The 18,256-nt window shown below is 41.9% G+C and overlaps 1 protein-coding gene and 1 long non-coding RNA gene across 2 annotated transcripts in view; one reads left to right on the top strand and one right to left on the bottom strand.

Annotated features, from left to right (window-relative positions):
- Positions 1 to 18,256, bottom strand: part of SUSD1 (sushi domain containing 1) — a 92,637-nt gene that overhangs the window by 30,099 nt on the left and 44,282 nt on the right. The window contains exons 9-15 of the mRNA XM_054032978.1: positions 17,402 to 17,496; positions 15,706 to 15,892; positions 14,554 to 14,648; positions 14,147 to 14,333; positions 12,329 to 12,423; positions 10,256 to 10,445; positions 1,992 to 2,086 (exon numbers count right to left, since the gene is read on the bottom strand). Of these exons, the coding sequence (XP_053888953.1) occupies positions 1,992 to 2,086; positions 10,256 to 10,445; positions 12,329 to 12,423; positions 14,147 to 14,333; positions 14,554 to 14,648; positions 15,706 to 15,892; positions 17,402 to 17,496 (944 nt within the window). The remainder of the gene's footprint in view (positions 1 to 1,991; positions 2,087 to 10,255; positions 10,446 to 12,328; positions 12,424 to 14,146; positions 14,334 to 14,553; positions 14,649 to 15,705; positions 15,893 to 17,401; positions 17,497 to 18,256) is intronic.
- The window catches only part of LOC128839735 (uncharacterized), a 48,684-nt gene that overhangs the window by 5,091 nt on the left and 25,337 nt on the right, over positions 1 to 18,256 (top strand). The window lies entirely within an intron of this gene.

Genomic DNA, 18,256 nt, shown 5'->3' with positions numbered 1-18,256 from the left:
AGACTAACACGGCTACCCCCTGATACTTGATCTGGAAAGGTGTTCATTACTATCAAATCCTACTGAAGTCAACATAAGAACAGCCTTACTGGGTCAGACCAATGGTCCATCTAGCCCACTATCCTGTCGTCTGGCAGTGGCCAATGCCAGGTGCTTCGGAGTGAATGACCAGAACAGGCAATTGTCGAGTGATCAATCCCATTGTCCCCTCCCAGCTTTTGACAATCAGAGGCTAGGGACACTCAGATCATGTGGTTGCACCCCGACCACCTTGGCTAATAGCCATTGACTGACCTATCCTTGAGGAAGCAATCTAATCTTCTTTTGAACTCTGTGCCTTCACAACATCCTCTGGAAACAAGTTCCACAGGTTGACTGCATTCTGTGAAGAAGTACTTCCTTTTGTTTGTTTTAAACCTGTTGCCTGTTAATTTCATTTGGTGACACATGGTTCTTGTGTTGTGAGAAGGAGTAAATAACACTTCCTTATTCACTTTCTCCACACCAGTCAAGATTTTATAGACCTCTATCATATCCTAAGCAGAAAAGTCCCAGTCTTTTTAATCTCTCCTCATACGGAAGCTGTTCCATACCCTTAATCATGTTTGTTGCCCTTCTCTGTACCTTTTCCAATTCTAATATATCCTTTTTTAGATGGAGCAATCAGAACTGCATGTAGTATTCAAGGTGTGGGCATACCATGGATTTATACAGAAGCATTATGATATTTTGTTTTATTATCTATCCCTTTCCTAATGGTTCCTAAAATGGTTAGCTTTTTTGACTGCCGGTGCACACTGAATGGATTTTTTCAGAGAACTATCTACAATGATTCCACAGTGGTAATAGCCAATTTGAACACACTTTTTTTGGATGTGTAGTTGGGATTATGTTTTCCAATTGGCATTACTTTGTATTTATCAACATTGAATTTCATCTGCGATTTTGTTACCCAGTCACCTAGTTTTGCGAGATCCCTTTGTAATTCTTCACAGTTTGCTTTGGACTGAACTATCTTGAGTAATTTTGTATCGTCGGCAAATTTTGCCACTTCACTCTTTTTCCAGCTCATTTATGAATATGTTGAACAGCACTGGTCCCAGTACAGACCCCTGGGGGACACCGCTATCTACCTCTCTTTCTTCTGAAAATTGGCCATTTATTCCCTGCCTTTTAATCAGATACTGATCTATGAGAGGATCTTCCCTCTGATCTCATGCCTGCCTAGTTTGCTTAAGGGCCTTTGGTGAGGGACCTTGTCAAAGGCTTTCTGAAAGTCCAAGTATGCTATATCCACATGAAATGAGAATGCCCAGCCCCTCTCAGGACCAAGTTATAGACAGCTGGGCTTGTATGTACACTTGTAGTCATGCATATTTTCCAGTGCTCTGGTGCCAAATAGTCATAATTTTAGTAACTCAAAACAAACAATTTCACACCTATCTAGTCTCAGTTATTTGAGTAAGAAAAAAATAGACTGCATGCTCTGTTTAAATCTTAGTCTGTCCCTCAGCTAGAGGGATGCAATAAACTCTGGATAATCTCTAACTGTGGAAACTTTAGATAAGAGCAGCCAGTCTCGGGCCCACCACAGACAGCCTCAGTGGAGGGTTCACAGCGGGGTGCGGGGATTACTGAGAGTACACGGCAAGGCACATTGGCCTGTTCGAGTTTGTGTAAAGAACGAGAAATTGCTGAAGGCTGGAGAGAAACAGAGCAGCAGAAAGGAAGAAACAAACAAACAAGCACGAAACAGAGGTGAGCAAGAAACAACAAAAAGCATGGGTGTGGGTATTCTTTTTCAAACAATGATCCACTGGCCCTTTTAGTTTTCTTACGATGCTGCATGCTAGGTTTCCGTTACTGTGGCTCAATGCCCTGCAAGAAGAGTGGAGACCCGAAAAGCAACAATGTATGAAGACTCTGGTTTGCCAATATTTGCTTGATTTTAATTTTTTTTAAATAAAACATTCAAAATATGCATCACTTACCAAATAGATTTCCTTCCTACCAGCTCTCCTTACTCTTCGCCTCCATTTCAAGCAGGTGTCATTAAGTATCAGCAGATTACTGAAGGCTTCCTTTACTGCAGAGAGAGTGAGAAAGGGGGAAGCCTCAGAACTAAAAACATTTAAAAGACCTTCCTGTAACATTATTGATCATGATTGGCTTCAAATGACAAGGTCTGAGTCTGTTTTTACTTTAGAGGATCCAGGGTTGTTAGGAGGGAGTGGAACTTCATTCCTTTCTGAGTGCCCAAATATTGTAAATCAGGTATAATATTTTTAAATGAACTTATGGTTTTAAAAAAACCCAAATGTAGTATTAAAGGGAAATTTTAAAGCCTCCCCACAAATTAAGGTAAACTTCACTTGCCTAAGGTCTAGGAGAGGGCGTAGTTTTAGAAGGGTGACTTGGCTCTCTCCTTTTACAATCAAAATAATAGTGGTAAGCAACAGCTTTGGGGAAACAGCATATACCACAAGTCAAATATTTCTGTTTCAAAACCTGTTCCCTGCTATGTATGGGCCAAAAAGACACAGACAATAGGAGCAGTTCTCATCAAACCAGTAGGAGGGAAGGATGGGTACCTGGCTTCTTGTCAAATTACACCAGGGGTTTTGTGGCATTTCCAAAAGGAATCGCTATTGACAGTGGTAAATTCGACATATGTTACTGCAGAGCTGAAAGTGCCAATTGGCTGTTGCTGTGATACAAGTGCATTGGTGGCTGGAGATACCTTCCCAGAGGAGCAATTCGGTAGGTACTGGGTATTTTGCTTTCAGCTCATCTCAACTCTTTGCACCACTAATGCAGATGACAAACATTATGAGCCAGATTTTCAAGACTGCTCATCACCCACAAGTGGGGTCATATTTTCAAAAGTGCTCAGTAACTAGCTATATCCAGTATTCCCACATCTTGAAAACCTGGCCACTTGTGTAAGTGCTTAAGTGAGAGCTGATGGGTGATAAGCAATTTTGAAAATCTGTCTGTACCCCAATTTTTCATAAAATGTGGGGCTGGGGGCAGGGATTCCTCGAACTACTTGTATTCCAAAAAAGCCTCTTCCTTTCAGTGAATAAACAAAACATTAAACATCAAATGTTTCAGGCTCTGATGATCCAAAAACAACAAGCACAACAGTTTTGTTTAGTAACTAAGACCTACCACTGAAAGAACAGTACTATTCATATAGGTTACATTCCTCAAAACAATAGTTCAAAAACACTTAGCTCATGGAGTATCAGCTTATCTGTAAGGTATTTTAAATATTCATTACTTCACAGTCACACTCAAAAAAACTTAGATTTCTGAGGGTACCATTTGGACAAACAAGGGCTAAGAAATTCCGATACAGTATCCTTAGCCATTGCAGCACATACACTATGGAAAAAAAAGATGCGCTGTTGCAATTCTTAAGCATACAGATGTGAGTTAAGGGAACAACGTCTGTTACAGTAGAACCTCAGAGTTACGAACACCTCGGAAATAGAGGTGGTTCATAACTCTGAACAAAACATTATGGTTGTTCTTTCAAAAGTTTACAACTAAACAGTGACTTAATACAGCTTTGAAACTTTACTATGCAGAAGAATTAACTATTTTAATATAAATGAAACAAGCACAGAAACAGTTTCCTTACCTTGTCAATTTTTTTTTAATCTTTCTCTTCATTTTTTTAGTAGTTTACGCTTAACACAGTACTGTACTATATTTGCTTTTTTTTCTTCTGCTGCTGCCTGATTGCAAACTTGCAGTTGCAAATGAGGGGTGTGGTTGACTGGTCAGTTCGTAACTCTGGTGTTCATAACTCTGAGGTCCTTCTGTATCTCCTTTTTGATTACTTAAGCCAAGCAGCTTAAAAATATGGCAACAATGTGTGGCTGTACACAAATTTCTTGATATTCAAGTACCACACAAGGTATTTCTGCCATTCCTGCTACAACCTCAGAAGCTTCTGTTACATCTTTCACCACACAGGTTAGCTGAGTGGGACAAAGAACAATCTAATTCCACAGTGTCCCCAACTGCTGATAGAGAGAAACCACTGCATAACCACCTGTCCCAGACCTGAGAAAACGTGCAGGAGGGAAAATACATGAGGCTCCTCCCCCCACCATGCTACTAAAGATGGTTGAGTGCAACCTCCCTAGAAACAGAGCAGCAGACAAGCTAAATGTTTAATGAGGTCAAAGCATCACAAATTGGGTATCTGCCTTTAGAACACTACTTCCCCTCGACCCCATGACTGATGAACGGCCGCCAGAGAACAGCTCATCCCTCATTAAATATAAAGATATTATCAGCAATGCTCATCTCACTACAGCATTGTATATGGTTGAGCAGCAAAGAGCACTTCCATAAGCAGGCAGCCACACAATCAGTGCAGGACATGGAAACCAACAAGCTCTCAGCCACAGATTGAAATTATGCCAATTGGTCTCCCTGTACCAGTCCTGCCTAAATCAGAGCCCAAACCTGAAGAGAAGCAGGTTTGCTGCGGCTTTCAGAAAGGCACTGGCACTTGTCACAGCTGAAAGTACACTCCTGAGTCCACCAAGGGCAGGTGAGAGCACAAGAGAATGTGCTCCCAGGAAACTTTTCTGAGTTCAGTATTACTGGTGGGATGCTAGATCTGATCATTTCAAGGGGAAGGGATCCTATTCTGACTAATTATTCTAAATAATTAATTCTTCTAGTTCTCTTGGAAATGCTAATGGATTTAACCCAACCAGAAGACATGTAGGCTTTCTAGGTGGATTGAGGTCATCTTACAAAAGTCATAGGAGTTACTTGCAGGCCACATACCTCAACACCATGGTGCTAAAAAGCTAAAATCCAGTAGGAATTAGTCATTGTTCATTTTGTCAGTTCTCTCCTTTTCCAAACCAACCACCCTACTAGAAACCATCACCCTAAAAGCTCCCGGGGGAAGGTCAGGTTATACTGTTCTTCTCAGACCCAAACAGATAATCGGGAGAGAAAGGACAAAGGACTAAGTAGACATGGATTCTCTATTCCCAGCTTTGCCACTGACTTGAGTCATTTATTTGCTCAGTGTCTCAGTTTCCCCCTCTGAAATTGGAACGAATGCTGCTCACCTCGCAGGCATTGTATTAGTTGGTTAATGTCTGTAAAGCACTTTGAGATCCTCAGATGGAAGGCACAATAAAAGTATTATCTAACTAATCCTGAATATTATGAGATGGCTCTGCTACTCACCTAAAAGTAACAGCAAGTCAGCTTGCTGCCTGCCCCCACTGTATCCCAAGGGATTTGAGATGTTTGGCTTCTCCTTTTAGTCTGTATGGTATTAGGATATGGCTGTACTCAGTTTCACATGTAGCCTTTGAAACTTTCGGGTTTGTGGGCATGGTAATAGCTTATGATTAGTCTTTCTGCTGGGGGATGCATCCCCATAGCTGAGTTCATGCACCCACAACACCACATTTATACTGGGGCAGCCTTGACTTTTGGGGACTCATTTTTGTAGCTGTTCAACAGGAATTTCACCTTGGCATTTGAGGCCTAACTCTTCCCAGATGTCCAGTTGTATATGGATGCTTCTGGAGGCCTAGATTTCAGTACATATTTCATCAGTGTTTGGAACACTCAAGACATGGCTTGAACTCTGGATTGCACAGGGAGTCATTCAATGTATTATTTTTCTGGAATATTTTTCCCATCCCAGTGTCCATTTAATTATTTTTCCCCTTGAGATTGGAGGGGGGGGGAATACCCAGGAGAATAAAAGGATGGTCTTTTCGAGGGCTAGACTATCATCCATACTATCAATCATGGAACTGCTCCCGCTACAGCATGACAAAGGTTACATGGTCAAAAAGCCAATTAAGGGTATGTGCACCCAGCACTCAGGAATGAACACCTTAAGTGAAGTGTCTCTTGCCTCTCCATGTGGACACAACTCGAGTCACTCAATACCAGCACCTGGCTTTACTATGCACTTCAGGATCAAATATTTCCATATTGGCCAGCTAAGTCTTCTACTTTTACCAGATGCCTGGATAGCAAGCTTGAGGCCTTGGGAAGATGGCAGCTTGCTTACTTTCAGATCCATGTTAAGCTTGAAAGGAAATCCTTGCTCCAATGCCAAAAGCAAGCTTGTGTCCCTTCCTTATTGAGTTTTGCTTTAAAGGCTCTTGTGTCTGCCTTCACCTCTCTTGTTCTTCCCAACAATGTGGTTCACAGGTAGTTCAATGTCATCTGCACCCTTATATCTTGCTATATGGTTCCAGCCCCATAACATTGTGCATACAAATATGCAGTTGGAAAAACCCATGGTTTTCAACTCCGACTACCATGGAACAAACATGGCTCAACTGATCTAGGCACGAAGGCATGAAAGATGATCAACTCATGTTTCTTGCCCACAGGCTTCACAGTCATTATGGTGCATTTCGATGTAAGCATTGTGAAGACTGAAATCTGATCAGACACTGCAGCTGGACTGATCTGGTGAAAGGCAACTGGTCTGAATTCAGGCATTTATTCCTGCCATCAGGCTCATCGGGGCTGAATTCCTCCTTTGCCATGTTTGGAGGAAAGCTAAGCAGCCAATCACAATGGATAGGGCAAAGAAGAATTGTGAAGAAGAGCTGAAGGTTCCATCGGTGAGGATAAAGTTCAGGGCCATCACACATGGTGTAGGGATATAAAAGAAGGTACTAACAGTGATTCCCCTAAGTGACAATGACCCCCTCATAATTTGTCCCCCACACTTTAAAATCCAACAGTTTCACCAAGTACAAAAATCTCTTCTGTTAAAACTTGTAAGCTACTGTCTGTAGAAACCATTGATTATATCTATCCTGTGAAAGATACTTTACTACTATGTAAAACTTACAAACAAGTTAACTGACTTTGTTCTTGAAGTAATTGATACAAGGTAAACAAACACTATAAGCCGTTAAGTGACTTTCACTTCATTCAACGGCTCCTAGGACAGACCCCCACCCTCTGTGATTAAAGGGCCGGGAGTCTCAAATGAATTAGCACACACCCTGAAAGTGGTGGAGACAGTAAATTAAAATATGGTTAAGGGATGGAATGTATGCTGATGAATGCTTGATATACATGGATGGTCAGGGAGGTGCCAGCCTAGAAAGGGAGTATCCATCGGCTGAAGAATGTGTCAAGTGGATGACCAGAAAACCCCCGGAGGGTAAACTGGGATCCACCCCATCACCTGGAAGGATGAGAAACACAAACTTTCGACAGTGTGGAGCCACCAGGAATGTGCCACTTTGGACAGGAATGTGCCATCTGCTGATTGAGTCAGCAACAGCAGGATGAAACAGCTCCCATAGACTAACATAGGAATTAATTCTTATAAGAATGGGCTCTAAAGTCTGATGACTTTGAGTCTCTGGTTCTGCTGCCAACCTCCAGGAGCATCAGGTGCACCTGACACAGACTCGGCTCCATCCTCATGACCAAGATACCTGGCCAGTAACTTGGCATGAGCAACTTCTAGGCTGGTAACTATAACACCTATACAGAACTTGAATGAATGATTGTGTGAATGAATCTCTCTCTCTCTCTCTCTCTATGGCTAGGTCTACACTACCCGCCTGAATCGGCGGGTAGAAATCGACCTCTCGGGGATCGATTGATCGCGTCCCGATGGGACGCAACAATCGATCCCCTAATCGACGCTCTTACTCCACCAGCGGAGGTGGGAGTAAGCGCCGTCGACAGGAAGCCGTGGAGGTCGATTTTGCCGCGGTCCTCACAGCGGGGTAAGTCGGCTGCGATATGTCGAATTCAGCTACGCTATTCACGTAGCTGAATTTGCGTATTTTAAATCGATTCCCCCCTGTAGTGTAGATGTAGCCTATGTGTGTAAGAAATAAGTAGTCAAACAACGTTGTTTACTTTTATCTTTTGTTTTATCAGTATATTTACATTAAATGTGGCATCTTTGCCTTATCCCTCTTAATAAGATCCTGCTGGTTTTTATTCTATTGGTATAACAATGGGTTTATTGGTTTGTTGCATCCCAAAGGCTGCACCTATTGACTGGGCTGGGATCTAATGGGTGGGAATACCAGTTAAGCACAAAGCTAGTGATATCTGTGGTGCTTGGTCCTGATTGCAGGATGAAGTACTTCCCTCCCATGCCGCTAAAAAGGTTTTTAATCAGTTGGAGAAGCCAGGTTGGGATCTTGTGGGTGTGACCCCGTCCCATAGACTTGGCACCAATCCACCATCCACACGCTGATAGGGGTCGGCCTATGGGAATGCCCATTCCCTCAGGGTGAGATAGGGCTATAGCTCTGCATAGCAGCCTGTTGGGAATGAAAGCCTGATCAGGAGATCCTATAAATGACTGGTAAAATTCATTATTGTGAGCACAGAAATTCAGAAGAGGCCAGTAACTGCATTAAAGTATCTCCCCAAAAACAAGACTGGGGGTGGGGCCTGATAACAGTCTTGCAATATGTTAAGGGCTGTTATAAAAAGAACGGTGATCAATTGTTCTCCATGTCCACTGAATGTAGGGCAAGAAGTAATGGGCTTATTCTTCAGCCAGGGAGACTTAGTTAGATATTGGGAAAAACTTTTAAACTATAAGGGTAGTTAAGCACTGGATAGGTTACTGAGGGTGGCTGTGGAATCCCCGTCATTGGAGGTTTTTAGGAACACGTTGGACAGACACCTGTTAGGGACGGTCTAGGTTTACTTGGTCCTGCCTCAGTGAAGTGGGCTGGATTTGATCACCTCTCATGGTCTCTTCCAGCCCTACATTTCTAGATTCCATGATTCCCCCACTTCCCTTTCAAGACAGATGCCTTGTACTCCTTTCCTTTGGGGATTATCTTATTTCATTAATGAAATTAAGGCCTTTTTCACACTTTAAAACACTAACACTCAAGTCTGTCCTCACTGACATCTGTCTCCAGCAGCAAGACAAAACATGATGTTCAAACAGGTATTTTTAAAAGGCTTCAGCTCTCTCCAGAGCAGCTTCAAAAGACTGCTGATGGGGAGAGAAAGATGTGAAATTCAGCTAAAAATAACAAAAAACATTCAACATTTTACCCTGACTTCTTTTTTTGCACTCTGATCGGTATAGTCATATGATGGAGGCTGACATGGCAAACAAGTTCCAAGCTCTGAGCTACAAGGTCATGGCCAGAAAGCTTTGGTACATCTACACAGGGATAAAAGACCCGTGGCATGGCCCAGGTCAGCTGACTCAGGCTCACACGTTTGGGCAGTGGGTCTAAAAATTGCTGTGTGGACATTCGGGCTTGAGATGGAACCCAAGCTTTGGGACCCTCCATCTTCACAACCCTGAGTCTGCTGACCCGGGCTAGCTCTGGGGGTTTCATTGCTGTGTAGACATGGCCTTTGTAACATAGTTGACAGGTTAAAATGCTTCCACCTTATTTTCTCTTTTCTAAAGATCAAGTGGAGTCACAAGGTATGTTTCTTTATGGGCTTGTCTAGGTTGTGCATTAGTCCACAACAGAGAAGTATAAATTCTCGTGTGCACTAGCATGTCCTGCACTAACTTGCCTGTGTGTTTGCGCACACTAAAATGTTCCTGAGCGTGCGCTGATCTAGTCCATAGGGAACTTTTAGTGCTCACCAGCAGGGTCCACATGGGCTAGTTAGTGTGCAGAACACTAGTGTGTGCTATCATTTATTCTCCTCTGGTGTGGACTATTGTATCATATAGACAAGCCCCACATCTGCAGAAAGTCTTGGAAGCTTACAAATACTAAAGCCTTCTGGGTTTGCACTGTCCTCCCCACGAATATTTCTCCAAGAGTTAGGTGTGTTAATGCAACAGGCTAAATTGTCCTGTTTCAGTCTCTTGGTGAAAAGGAATGATTAAAACACAAAGCAAGGAGTTAGCAAACAATGAACAGATCTCCTAAGTGTTTTGATACCCCTGGTTACAGGGTGTTTTATAAGCGCCATGTATGATCAGTAGTAATTATTTACATCAGAAACACAAGCTTGTAAAGAGTGTGATTGTTGTTAATGGATTTAATCTCATTTAATTTTAAATTTCCTGGACCATTCACATTTCATTTTAATTTTTAGTCTTCGTCCAACATTTCCATCTCACATTTGGACCTCAAGAGGTTGAGAGGTACAAAGTATGTGAAAGCAAGAGAAAATGTTTTCTGATCCACCTTCTGGGCTCCAAAAAATGAAATGAGACTCGCACACTGACTTACTTCTATGAGTTATAAAGGTTCCAAAGCATCATACCTACCCTCTGTCTTAATTGCTATAGTAATTAGGGCCGAGGTCCCCTTAGAGGATGCTGTAGTAATGTTCACCGTGTAGTTAGCATCAGAGTTCAGCTCTAAACACACCTCTGGAGTCGCTTCACCTGTTGTGAAGTTAAATATCATTTCACAAGAGAATTCCTTCTGGTGCCATCTTCGTCCCAATATACGAAACTGTTGTGGGATTTAAAAAAAAAAAAAAAAAAAGAGAGAGATGATTAAATTAGCAGTGGCGCTCTAAAATTCAGCATGCTGGTTCATTAAAGTCACAGCAGCCTACTTATCTCTGCTTTAAATGCTGAAGAGCTTTGCTGAGCAGAGATGGTTGGCACAATCAGAGCCTTAATTTGTTCCCGCCTACTAAAACAATTATTAAAATAATTAGCACTTGTCCTAGGCACTATCGCAATACAAATCAGAATAAGCCACCTCTCCCCCAATGCCAATGCTACTAGATCTGCTGTTAATTTTCCTGTACTTTTGCATATTTTTCTCTGCGGTCCACAGAAGCATCCACAGTTGGTGAACAACAGTGAACTCCAAGCTTCCATCTCATCTGTCCTGGCTGGTGCAGTGAAATGAATGGCCTGGGTTGGTTTGAGATTAGGGCATGGATGAGTGTGATGGAGACTTAATATAGACAAGACTGTTACACTTAACTATGCCTTTGTCACCTCCAGACTAAATTACTAAGAAGTGCTCTAAATGAAGCTGTTTGGAAGCTGAATTTAGTGCAAAATGGAACTACTCAATTAAGTGCAGGAAGCACATTATCCCAGTGGTCTTTAGTTTGTACTCACTGCCTATTACCTGTTCAGTACAGGTTTAAGGAATTGGTTTTGACCTGTAAAACCCTAATAATTTCAGGCTAAGACTACTTTGTACACTGCCTCTTCCCCACCTCGGTTGTGAGCAACAAATGCACTCAAGCTAATGGTTCTTGTGGTGTATAAGAGAGGAGGATAGTGGCAGGTCATTTTCCAGGAATAGCCCCCAACTTTGGAACTTATTCCCACCCTGGTCTGTTAGAGATGGGAATTTTTAACCACCTGAACATGCTGTAAAAGTCAACTTTTTCTCTGGGCTTTTCAATGGGATATCTCCATTGCCTGAATGTGGGAATTATCATCATCAAATTATTAGCTGAATTGCCCAACCTGGATAATTTAATTTCTATGCCTTTATATTTCACATTTTATTCTTATTTTTGCATATTTAAATATTACAGAAGTACCTAGAGCCAAAGACAGGCCCTTTCAAAAAGTCACATAAATAAAATGTATCACACTAAAACAGGTTCTTTAGATTAATCTACTGAACTGGATGTGAGGTTTCAATATATTCCTTCATTGCTTAAAACAAATGTTCCCAACATCCATGTGTAGCAGGAAATATGATCTGGTGCTTAGAGCCGGGGACTGGGAGTTAGAAGACATGGGTTCTGTTCCTGGCTCTGCCACAAATTTGTTGTCTGACCTTGGACAAGTCACTTTGCCTCTCAGTGACTTCAATGGCACTTAAGCTTGTGTCTAAGTGCTCTGCAATATGGACAATTTCCTGAATCAGAGCCTTAATTTCTTCCCACTTACTAAAATGATTAAAATTACTGCCATATGTTTGTACAGCTCCTAGCACAATGGGGCCCTGGTCCATGACTGGGTCCTCTAGGCACTTCTGCAACACAAAATATATAACAAACTACTCTCTCCCAATGCTATAGTATCTAATGGTACTATATTTGCTGTTAATTTCCCTGTAGCTTTTCATATTTGAACAGAGGTGGGCTTAAGCATTAGGGCCTCAGTCAAAGTTTGGTAAACCCTTTACCCAACCTGATTACGGGGATATATTTTTTCCCCTCAATCGTTTACCCAGCCTCACTGAAAGTACGATATGGTTCTTATTGGAAAGAAAGAGAAAACAATTTACCCTTCATTCAACACTGTAGCAAACCCAGCTAAACAAATCTTCAAAGCGGTTCAGCTGCCCAGATTAGTTCCAAAATTCCCCCTCACACACACACACACACACACACACACACACTGTGTCTCACTTACTGTGTATGTTTCCTTTGACCCAGCTCTTGCAACTTTTCTCTGCCACTTCACACAGGTTTCATTAAATATGGACACATTGCTGAGCAATTCCTCTTCTGAAAAATAAACACCAAAGGGAAATTTTTGCTGTTATCTTTACAATAAGCTATAAGTACCATTCACCTCACCCTCTCTAATGTGCTCTGTGATGTGCCTCTTACAAGGGATAAAATAGAGCATGCAAAAATAGAAGGGATGTTTTAATTCCACTCTGTAGACTCCTGAAGTTATGAATATGAGATCAAAGTGAAGGAACAAGTACAGCTCTAGAGATTATTTTGCCGAGTACCAAGCTGACACAGAATGCCATGAATAATGAAAGCAAAAACAAACAATTAGGTTTTGGTTTTTAGTGTATGATAGTTTCACTTCCACTGGCTGGAAAGTCCTGAAAGAGGACATTAAAGTCTAATTATTTCACAAGAAGACGACGACACTACAGTACTTCTATCTAGGCAATTATCATTTCGATGAGCATGGTGTATCTTGTTTTAGGATTCTCCATACAGATTTGATCCTTCTTCTGTTGGAGGCCAATCCAGTCTGAACTGGCTTTGGGAAGCAGTCTAGCTCTGCCTTGAGCATTCCTACTAGTGCAGTATGTATGCAATTTGCATACTGTGCTCTGCATTCAGGGTAATGCACTTCACTAACGTGTGGGTGTACATGTAACAACACAGTCCTCTAGAAGCTGGAAAGCAAGAACAAACGTGTCTGATCTATAACTACTGACACCCAGCAGAGAGATGCTCCCTGATCTCAAGCTGCAGAGTGACTATTCTTGATCTCACAAGACTGATTGGTTTATAGATCTCTAAATTGGCGTATGAAGCAGCTCTACAATACGAGGACTGCATCGGTTAACACAAATTATATGGCAATAAAAAAGGAAGACTGGATTAGGAAATGGTGCATTCCCAGGAACATTTGCAAAAAGGAAAAAGTGGCTTATGAAACGTTAAAGAAAACAACCTGTTTGAAATCACTTTAGGAAGGTGTATAGGGTGATGTCTAGACTCGAAACAGTGCTTGCGGTCGGGTTAATTCATTCATTCTTGCTGGTTTTTTAAAGCATCCATTTCATCCTTCTTCCCACCAGGCTATAGACGTAGTGATGCGTTGTTATTAACAGTCACGCTTCTACAGCACTGTAAATTCACAGGATATTTTGCATATCATGTAAAAAGATGTTTTATACCCCAAAGAAAATGCAAATCAAAAAGAACAAATCTTCCAGTACTTTGTCAAGCAAATCTCTCACGGCAGTCAATGGGCATTTTGCCTGAATACAGACCATACCGTATTTATCCCTAATTTAGACAAGACAATCAGATATCCTCTTAATGTCCCTGCACATCTCCAGTAACTCTGATGGTTTTGAGAAGGAGCAATAAGAGAGGAACTTACCCCCTTAATGTGACAATTTAAGACTGATTGCCTCATAGATTTGCCCCTCTACTTATCTTCTTCGAACCTCAAATGTCTCTCATTGGAATAGTCAGAATTCAAACCAAGTAAGCCTGTTATTATGCACAGTCACTGCACTAGAAACTTAACCTACTACTCTTATTATTATAATTGATATGTATGGTTATGGCACCGAGGAGCCCCAGGATGAGGACTCCATTGTGATAGGTGCTGTCCAAACACCGAACAAAAGACAGTCTCTGCCCCCAAAGAGTTTACAACTGAAGTATAAGACAATAAACACCAGACGGACACCAACAGACGGAAGAGTACAAGGAAACATGAGATAATGTCCAGGAGAACGGCACTTACCCGTTGCTGGGAGCATTATGGGGATTTGTAAAAGAACCTTGGTAGATGCCTCAGTGATAGTCACAGTGTAGTTTACATTCAGGTGTAGAGGCAAACACACCTCTGGGTTCTCTTCTTCAGTGGTGAAGTTAATCATCATTTCATGGGAGGATTTCACCAAGTATCCCTGTTGTGCCTGTATGTGAATCTATCACAGAAATAAACCAAACAAACTTTTAATAAGTTCTTCAGAAAAACTCAGGAGCCTCACACAGCTGTTTAAAAATCAGGTCAAATGACTAACTTTTTTCACAGCAATTTTTTTTTTTTTTTTTTAGGATTATTAAAACTTCCACTAAAATCTTTAATCCCAAACCTTACTTTTCTCTTCAGCTATTAATAAAAAGTACAGTACATGTCTCACTCACTAGGTAGATTTCCTTCACCCCAATTCTTCCAGAATGTCTCTTCCATTTCAAACAGGTATCATTAAATACTGAAACATTGCTGAATCCTTCCTCTTCTACAGAACAGAAGAAAAGAAAAAAAGTCATAGCCTCTCAAAAAACATTGTCCTGACACCGAGGTACATTTCCTCCTTATTGCATTTAAAAGCTAACCCGATGTTCTTGTCATTTACAACTGATTATTTGCAGTAACGGTTAGAAGCTCCGCTGTGCTATGCACAGTACTAACACACAATACGAGAGCGCTCCGGCACTGAAGAGATGACAATCCAAACAGACAAGACAGATGAAGAACTGGAGGTGAAAGCGAGGCACTAAGAAGCAAAGTAACACGGTCACACAGCAGGTCAACAGCAGGGCTGGGAACAGAACCTAATCTGCAGGGTCCCAGACCTGTGCTCTCTCCAGTGGGCTACGTTGCCTCGGTAGTCTCTAAATGTTCCCCTCAGACCTGTATGGTGGATTTCAACTCTGATATTTTGCTCTGGTTTTATGCACTTGTCTCACTATTAACAAAAGGAGAGCCAAGCACACAGAGAGAGAACAATGTTGGACCCAAACTACGCCCTGCTATTCAAAGTTATTTTTTTCCCTTAAATGAATTGCATTTATCATATTTTTTTAAAAGATTTTAAGAAAATAATGTTTATATCAGAAAATATTTTCCAGTAGTATCATCCTCTGCATACGTATTTACATTCAATGTACTGTTGCCAATACAAAAACATGGCAAGTTTCATAAAAAACACTACAGGCAATGTATTTCTGTACCCCTCGGATGGTGCCCAACAGTGGAAAACTGAAGTCCTGACCATGCATCTCCTGGTCCCTCCCACACAGCTTCCCTCCAGCAACTAATTGGCCTGACCATATCTCACGGTCTTTCCTTTCAAGGCCTACTTGGCCTGACCATACTTTATGGTCCTTCATGCAGCTTCTCTCCAGCAACCACGTCATCTAGAGCTTTAAATCCAGTAAATACATTACTCCTCACAATGGCAATCCCTCACCCACTTGACCAGAGCCAGGATGAATCAGCCACATGAGCATATTTATTTGAGCTGCCTTCCCTTAACGCTAACAGCTAGGTATATCAAACAGCATGACACTTACCAACTGTACTGATTGTTACAGTGACTGGTCTTGAGGGCTCAGGAGACAATACAGTGATGTTCACAGTGTAGTTAGTGCCCGCCTTTAGGTCTAGGCACAGCTCTGGAGTTTCTTCCTCTGCCGTGAAGTTAAATGTTGCTTCATGAAAAAATGCCTTCTGATGCCATCTTCGCCCTTGTACATGAAACTTTTGAAGGAAAAGAAAGTCAAAAATTGAGTTCTATAGCACTCGCTGTGTATTTTATGAATGTGAGTATTGCAGTCAGCATGTGTGTTTTCAGTAACTCCATGCAACCACCAGCATATTCTCTCATTTTATCATCTATCACCTTACCCTATGCAATGCAAATCTCTACTCTATCAACAAGTCCCCTACTGTACTCATGGATTCAATTCTGTATTTGCAACTATATTAGTCTTGGCACATTGATTGCTTTTTTACTATATTCATCAATTTGCTCCTTATTTTCTGTTGCATTGACCATTGTGCTGCCCTGTTAACAGATTCTCTGCTATTTTAATTAAGTCATTGCTATATTCTCTATCATTTTCATTCTGAAATGAACCTGCTGGCCTATTACCAGATATTGTGTTGACACACAGGACAATATTCAGCCAGCAGGACTCTGGAGAAAGGGAGCCAGAGTCTATTTGGGAGCAGGAGCTAGAGGCAACAGCCTAGAGCGGACTGTGGAGAGAAGGCCAAGCAGTTTAGGGACTGACGGGTTGACAGCCGGCCTCAGCAGCAGCAGGTCACTGGTAAGGGGCCACCAGGGGTAGCAGTGGATGGTGGATAACCAGGAGTGGCCTGTGGGGATGGACCTGAGCAAGATTATAGGAGCTGGATAAAAGGACTGAACTCTGGCTGGGGGGGATCTGCAGGCCAGTGCATGATTATCTCTGGCAAAGAGGCGACCTGGGGTGAATTTTCCTGGACTAGGCTTTAGGAGCACCAACTTGACGCTCGTGTACTGCACTGCCCTCAGGGGCTTGACTGAGACCTGTTGTATCTTACATTTGCCATCTTTTATTTGTATCTTAAAGCCAAGAGTAACTGCACTGTTTATTTATGGGGGGGAGGGGAGGGAGAGAAGCACATATAAGGCAAAAAATAAAGTGATCCTTTGTGATACACCACAAGTGTTTACTGAAACCCACCAAAGGCTAATACCTGAAGCGCTTGGCGCACCTACGGCTCTTGCACTGAGTGTGTGGTATACCCAGAACACTACCAAACACCTCAGGACTGGTGTGTCACAGCATTCAGAATGACTCCCTTCGTTGGTGTCCATTACAGTATGTTTGTTGCCATATTAATTGATTTGCTGCTGCTTCGTAAGAGTCCTTCTGCTGCAAACATTTCAGTAACTTCACCAAATAATTACTGCCATAACTCCCATCAAATAATTACGGACTTTGAAGGCCACACTTTCAAGGGGCCCTCCACCTGGGCTCTAACACTGGAGCCACTCATTCTCTGCCTGTGGAGTTTCCACCCATCTGATCTCCTTTCATCACTGCATTCAAATGAGCACAAAAAGGACATTTTTTGGAAGGAGGAAAGGACGCAGACTGGGGACTAAGTGGGAGGAAGTCAGCAGAAAGCAGTGTGGAAAATACCATTTTCAGCCAAAGTGCCAATGTACCAAGGGACAGTCCTGCAATGGAGAAACCACGAACATCCTGTCTTGCTTACCAAATACACCATCTTCAAGTTGGTTTCTCTAGTGCTCCTTCTCCACTTCACACAGGTTTGATTAAATATAGACACATTTTCAATAGCTGCCTTCACTGTAGGGGGAGGAGGGAAAATGAAAGTCACGCTAGATAAACTGAAAAGATATAGAAATAACAAATAACCAGAGTTAACATACACTACATTTGGAACCTCAGCACATTAATTGCCAGTGGTGTGTACTGAGGATGTGGGAAACTAGCTCAGAAATATAAGTATTTGGGTAAAGAAAATCTCATCAAGAGTTGTAAGCACAGGGAAATACCTAATATACCTGGATTTCAGTAAAGCATTTGATACTGTACCCCATGAGGAATTATTGGTTAAACTGGAAAAGATGGGGATCGATATGAAAATTCAGAGGTGGATAAGGAATTGGTTAATGGGGAGAATGCAGCGGGTGGTATTGAAGGGTGAATTGTCAGGTTGGAGGGAGGTTACCAGTGGAGTTCCTCAGGGTTCGGTTTTGGGACCCATTTTATTTAATCTATTTATAACTGACCTTGGAACCGATTGCAGGAGTGGACTGATAAAGTTTGCGGATGATACGAAGGTGGGAGGCGTTGCCAATTCGGAGGAGGATAGGGATATTCTGCAGGGAGACTTGAATGAGCTTGTGAATTGGAGTATCAGAAATAGGATGAAATTTAATAATGAAAAGTGTAAGGTGATGCATTTAGGGATGACTAACAACAATTTTAGTTACAAGCTGGGGACGCACTGGTTAGAAGTAACGGAAGAGGAGAAGGACCTAGGGGTTCTTGTAGACCGGAGGATGACTATGAGTCGACAATGTGACGTAGCGGTGAAAAAAGC

Source organism: Malaclemys terrapin, chromosome 6, assembly GCF_027887155.1.
Source record: "Malaclemys terrapin pileata isolate rMalTer1 chromosome 6, rMalTer1.hap1, whole genome shotgun sequence".
NCBI lineage: Eukaryota > Metazoa > Chordata > Testudines > Emydidae > Malaclemys > Malaclemys terrapin.
This window is presented reverse-complemented; position numbering and strand designations above follow the sequence as displayed.